At 34.9% G+C, this 6,000-nt stretch overlaps 1 protein-coding gene across 1 annotated transcript in view; it reads right to left on the bottom strand.

The window, feature by feature from the left end:
- The window catches only part of LOC124365832 (A-kinase anchor protein 17A), a 31,714-nt gene continuing 25,714 nt past the window's right edge, over nucleotides 1-6,000 (bottom strand). Inside the window, 3 exon segments of the mRNA XM_046821883.1 lie at nucleotides 1-477; nucleotides 480-895; nucleotides 5,458-5,556. Coding sequence (XP_046677839.1) covers nucleotides 127-477; nucleotides 480-895; nucleotides 5,458-5,556 — 866 coding nt within the window. The 3' untranslated portion in view covers nucleotides 1-126.

The raw sequence follows: 6,000 nt of genomic DNA, 5'->3' as shown, positions 1-6,000 counted from the left end.
TACTCTGTAAGAATTCCTATTTTAATATATTTGATGCCCAACCGAGCTATGTTTACAGTACAATAGATTACACAAAGGAGTATATTAACATTATACACCCATGAACAGTGACTAGAAAAATACAAATCATTCAACATCTTTCTTTTTCTTCTTCTTCCTCTCTTTTTTCTCCTTTTTCTTCTTCTCTTTCTTGTGTTTGTGGTGAGGTTTTGTGGATGAAGATGGCTCATCTTTCCGTTTCTCCCATGACAGAGACCTTGACCTGGAAGGAGATCGTGACCATGTGTGCACAGAAGGTGCTTTCTCCTCACCTTTATCTGCACCTGCTGTTTCCTCAATAACTCTTTCTTCTGCCTTATTTTCTTTTTTTTCACTCCTACTTGAATGTCTGGAAGAGCGAGATCTGTGTCCTCTCCGAGATCTACTTCTGCGCTGTGACCTCGACCTGCTCCTGGACTGTCGTTTACTTCGACTGCGCGCGAACGTGATCGACGATGTCTGGATCGGCTTCTTGACCTCGATTTTGTTCTGCTCCTCGTGTATGACCTCGAATACGATCTGGAATAAGATCTTGATCGGGATCGAGACCGGGAGGAGGACTTGTTATCACCCATTGTGATCTTGTGGAAGTATTTGTAGTACTGGTCATTTAAGGTGGATTCAAAGTAGTATGGATCGACAAAAGGTGGTGGAATGAAAGTGTGATCCATTCCTCCTCTACCTCTAGGTGTGAACTTTGACCAGCGAGAATAACCTCTATGCGCATAGAAGCCCCTGTTGAAAGGAAGTGGAGGAAATGAATGATGCCTGAATGGTCCATTGCCATTTCTCCTTCCTCTACGAGGAAACCAGCCTCTTCCACCCCTTTGACCTCCACGCTGCCAACCTCTGTTTTCTGAAATAAGGACAAATATAGAGGTTTATTGTCTTTAATTGATCACTATATTTAATCTAGACAACAGTGGCTCCTGAAGAATTGTAGTCCTTTATCACTAAACACTGCAACCCTACCATCTACTCGTGTCGAGTCATCATCAACTGGTAGCATGGCCTACAGAAATTACTTTTCTTCATTTTAATGTTTAATACAATATTTTTATGAAATATGGGTATAAGTGTGAAATGTTAAAGAAGGTGAATGCGATCTTAATACAGTCCTATACACTTGAAAGCTAGGTTTAATGCCCGAGAAGTAACCAATATACAGTTTTATTTTTACTGCAGTGTTTATGATATATCCCTTGTCTTAGGATATTTGAACTTAACAAGTTCACTGTGTTGTGTAAAATTTGATAATCTTACTTGATACTGAGTCTGCTGACATAAAGATGCATTATTTTAGTGCGATATGGTGCACTGGTCACATGTCGATGGCGGACTTTGGCATCTGATTAATGAAGGTCAGCGCTAGAGTGCTCTAGTTTAAATTGACAGAACTACCATATAGCTAATGTTCTGCTAGGGAGCGTCCACCATGTTTAGTGTGATTATTTTTTAACTGTCACTAGTCACATGGATCAGCTGCACACTATTTATATTCAACTAGACCAATATTAAATTATTGAACAAAGCTCCAAAATAAGACATTTACCAACTATACATTGGAAACTGATATAATAATGTAGGAAACAGGGAAAGCAGCTGAAATCAGCACAAGGAATACAACTACAACTGGGCATGTCCGAGTCACCGGTGACTCATGCCGCATACTAGAAATAACTGTGTAGGAAAAAATGTCATGTGTAGCATGACACATACGCTATAAAATACTCTTTATTGTAATAATTGAAGGGGTAAGTGGATAAAGGTGTTAAGTAACATTTTTACACTTCTGAGATAATTGAGCTTAAAGTTTTTTATCTGGAGGTTTTTTGCCTTTTGAGTTATGTTAACAATTTTTTTGTACTGAAACTAGTAGTTAACACAAATTTAAGCCATAAACATTAAATATCGGTCAAAGTTGTCATAATCTTATTATTTACCTTTTAATGCACTTAACTCTTTTAATCCATTAAAAATTAGGTTTTATGTAAATGGATAAAGGTAATAAGTGATTGAGAATATACACATTTAGTCTTATTTTTGGAAATGTAGAGTGGTTATAATGATAAAAGACATATTCCAAAAACAAGTGTTTATTAGTATTATACAGTAGTTAAAAGACAAAACTATTTCACACAAATAAAACCATATTGTTCCAGGTAAAAAAGGTAAATTAACCGTTATCAGTTTAAGGTAGCTTTCATTAGGGTACAGCTTTTCCCTATATCACTTAATTTTTTTCTTGTAGAAGGCTTTGTCTTCTTCCTTACGTTTTCTCCTTGCTGTATGAAAACTTGTTCATAGAACCATCGAAACTGTTCTTTGACAAACAACATTTGCTCTTGAAGATTATTTATTTTATTTTCTGTTAGGCTACCTCTTGGATTGACATAGCGAGGTACTGTTATATTATCAGGTTGTCATGCCTCAGCAAGTTAACTTTTCTGAAGGGCATTTTAGGATCGTAAGATTCTATAAAATAGTAACATCCAAACTCTTCGACTCTAATCTATTTTATTCCATCTCGTAAACGTACATTTTCCTTTAAGTAAATCTGTTTTCCTCTTGTAGAGTCCTAGACTATTTTCAAATTTTTCAAAATTTCGGAAATGTGCAGTCATATCAACAACAGTATTCTTTTTCCTAGCTCTGGCGATTATATCTCGGTATTGCTCAGGTAGATAGATATTTTCTTCTTTTCTCAACATTTTTTCTATTTTTCCAAAATTTCTGTCGGAGTCAAGATAACTGTGTCACACCTCAGGGAATTTATGGTCTATTGTCTTAAATACTCCTTTCAGTATTAGATACTAATACATCAAAACAATCAAGAAATTTTTATTTTGTCCAGCGCAGGAATCAGACCAAATAACAAAATGATTTTTGCTTTGGACAAGGAAATCAAGTTCAGTAAGAGACAACAGGCAGCTGCCTATTTCAGAGCTACCTCGTCCCGCAAGATATTCAGTCCATGTAAAAAAAGTCGCTTTTTCTGTACTGTCAGTGATTATATGGACACCTAGGTTATAAAACCACATTTGTCTAAGATAGAACGCTTTTGACGTAGTTAGTCTGGGGAGTGGCATTGTCTGCTGTAAGTCAAGTGTAATATAGCAAACATGTTTGTTTGCACGAGCTTCCTCTCTGTCCAACTTTTGCATTTCAAAAGAAAATTTGTAGTTTTCTTCATGTTCAATATTGCTATTACCTGCATCACATGTGCTACAAGTGTCACTTTTAGGATGTCCAAAGCTGAGATTAAATTCATTTTCAAAAATATTACAATAGTTACATAGCTTTACTTTAAAATATTGTGGTATTTCTTCAATATCACATTGCAATAAGTACAATTCGTACATTTTGGACAAACTTAATTGCGGAGACAAGTATTTTTTATGTGGATTTACATTGCGGGAATAGTGAGATGATTCAGCAGGGAAAGACTGGATGTGTTCCATTATTTTATTGTTCACTTCTAGTTTCAACTTGTGAGGCCTATTTCCATGATGGCCTCTTCTATCAAGAGGAGGTGAACTTGCTCCACTGTTGACTTTTTTAATCATTAAATCAACCTTTTTATTCCAACTCGGAACAAAGAGCATAAACCCTTTTCACTAACCCTAACAGACTTCCCATTGCATGTAATATAAAATTTGCAAGAGGAAGACCTATGTTTTGTAGCACTTGCCTTCACCCTGTGTACAGTAGAAGGTACAATGCTTTTAAAAAGTAAAACATTTTTAGAATTTTCATCAAGTTTGTAATAACTAGACATAATTTCTTCCCTTTGTACTAAAGAAAAGTTGGTATTAAATTTATACCTACAATTTTAATTACAAAGATTACCATCAGTTTTCCTCTGGACTCCATAGCTTTTACTTTTACAATGGTTACAACCTTTTCTTATGAAAAAGAACTTCCACAGAAAATAGTTTTAAATCTACATTGTAAACATTATGAACGCAGGTGACAGAATGGGAAATTTAACAGATATCCTATGGATAAAGGTGTTATGTGTTATAAAACTGTATCACTCCTGGTGGATAAAGGGGTTAAGTGCACTAACCACCTTCATCCATATAGAAATTTGTTTTTATTGTACTTACACCCTACTGAATGAAAAAAATCTCAGCTGTTACTCTACATAGAGGAATAAAAACCAGTGTGCCAGATAGAGCATCACTTATTACTTTTATCCTCTCAATAATCCCAAAATTTACAAAAATGTTACTTAACACCTTTATCCACTTACCCCTTCAATTATAAAATGTACTTCTAACCACTTCAGTCTTCAATTAAATCAGTATAAAATTGTTAAAAATATGTCTGGTAAATAGATGGGTAAATAAAGAAGGTTTGGTGATGTCCAGTACGATTCTAAAAAAAAATGTACTATGAGCAACTGATAGACCATGCTGCAGTTAATCACACCTTTAAATTATTTAAATTACCATTAGTGTATCTTAGCAAAGAAAGCTTTAGGAAACTATTGCTTAGTTAGTATGTGGTACATCTTCTAAAAATCATGTACACTGAACGATACAAAGGATAAACACAAAAACTAATTACACGAAATAACACCCATAAATACTTAATCCACAGATCAATTCCAAATTTCTGGCTCTGTTTCTTATAAAGGTTCACCATGTAATTTTATTTAACAGTTAATTCAATTTTGTTTTTAGTTCTTTATCAGAGTTTACAGCGGCTGAATAAACTTCCCAGTTAATCATTTTCCAAATGTAAAAATCTGGAGGAGAAAGGTCAGGAGACTGAGCCGGCCAAGGCATGGCTCCTGAACAATCTATCTACTATACATTGGATAGTTTTCCATTAATCAGTATGGCACATTATTGTTAATAAAATAATGAGAAGTACTTTCTTATCAGAAAATTATCTTGTTCCCTTTTATTATGGTCCATATCTATATGATGTGAAACAGTAGTAGTAGTAGTATTTTAAAATTGTGTTGAATATTAACACAATTATATTTTATACTGTATATATAATAATTGTGTGACACTACCCTGTACATTGTACATTATAATAAAAAATATTTTGATTGACTGATATCAAGTCCATCCAGAAGACAGCCTCCACTGGCAAACTATATTATGTAACATACCGAAAATTATGAAACCGATTTTAACCAAATTTGACGCATGGACATCTCTTGAGATTTTAGAAATATTGGCGTATTTTTTGAAGAGTAATCAATAATCCTATGTTAGCCATTAAGGTGTACAATGTTTCATATTATTAGCATTAAACATTGAAGCTGTTAAGTAGAATGGAGGTGTATCATTGGGTTACTTTTTGTGTGGTGGTCTTTAACTAAGGGTTTAAAATTTCTAGTAACTGATTTAGTGATAATTTTGGCCAAAGAAGGAAATCCAAGTGTAAGTAAGATTTTACCATCGTAGTTTTCATCAAAGGCTTGATGTTCGGAGTCTAAAGGTTGCTTCTCATGGTCAAGTTTGCGGTCCAACACACCTCGACTGCCCCTGGCTTGGTCTAAAACAATCAAAATATAAAAACTGTATTATTGTCACATAATGTCTGGTGAAAGGTGAAGAAAAAATATAATTCTTAATTACAACATATGTATTACTTTTAGCTGTAACAGTCTTGCTGGTAAGTCAGGTCAATTGATGCCTCACAGCAGCTGCAAACTGAGCAATGTCTTCTTAACCCATTCAAGACATTGGACGGGCAGTTTCCGTCCTTCACTTCGCGCGGCCCAAAGCCTAAGGACGGGCCGTGCCCGTCCGCTAGACACGACATCGACGTAGTTGAATATTTGGCCGATAGATCGCAGAGGCATTCACATTTGCTGCATATTTTGTTCTCAATATTGTAGTCTATGTTTTTCTTTTTCTTCGTTGCTGAAAATCATCTGATATTGCCTCAAATCATCTTGGCAAAACAGCTTTCTTTCGTTTGTAAACAGTCAAGATG

This window comes from Homalodisca vitripennis, chromosome 7 (assembly GCF_021130785.1).
Source record: "Homalodisca vitripennis isolate AUS2020 chromosome 7, UT_GWSS_2.1, whole genome shotgun sequence".
Taxonomy (NCBI): Eukaryota; Metazoa; Arthropoda; class Insecta; order Hemiptera; family Cicadellidae; genus Homalodisca; species Homalodisca vitripennis.
Note: the sequence above shows the minus strand (reverse complement) of the source record. Positions and strands in the feature narration are given on the sequence as shown.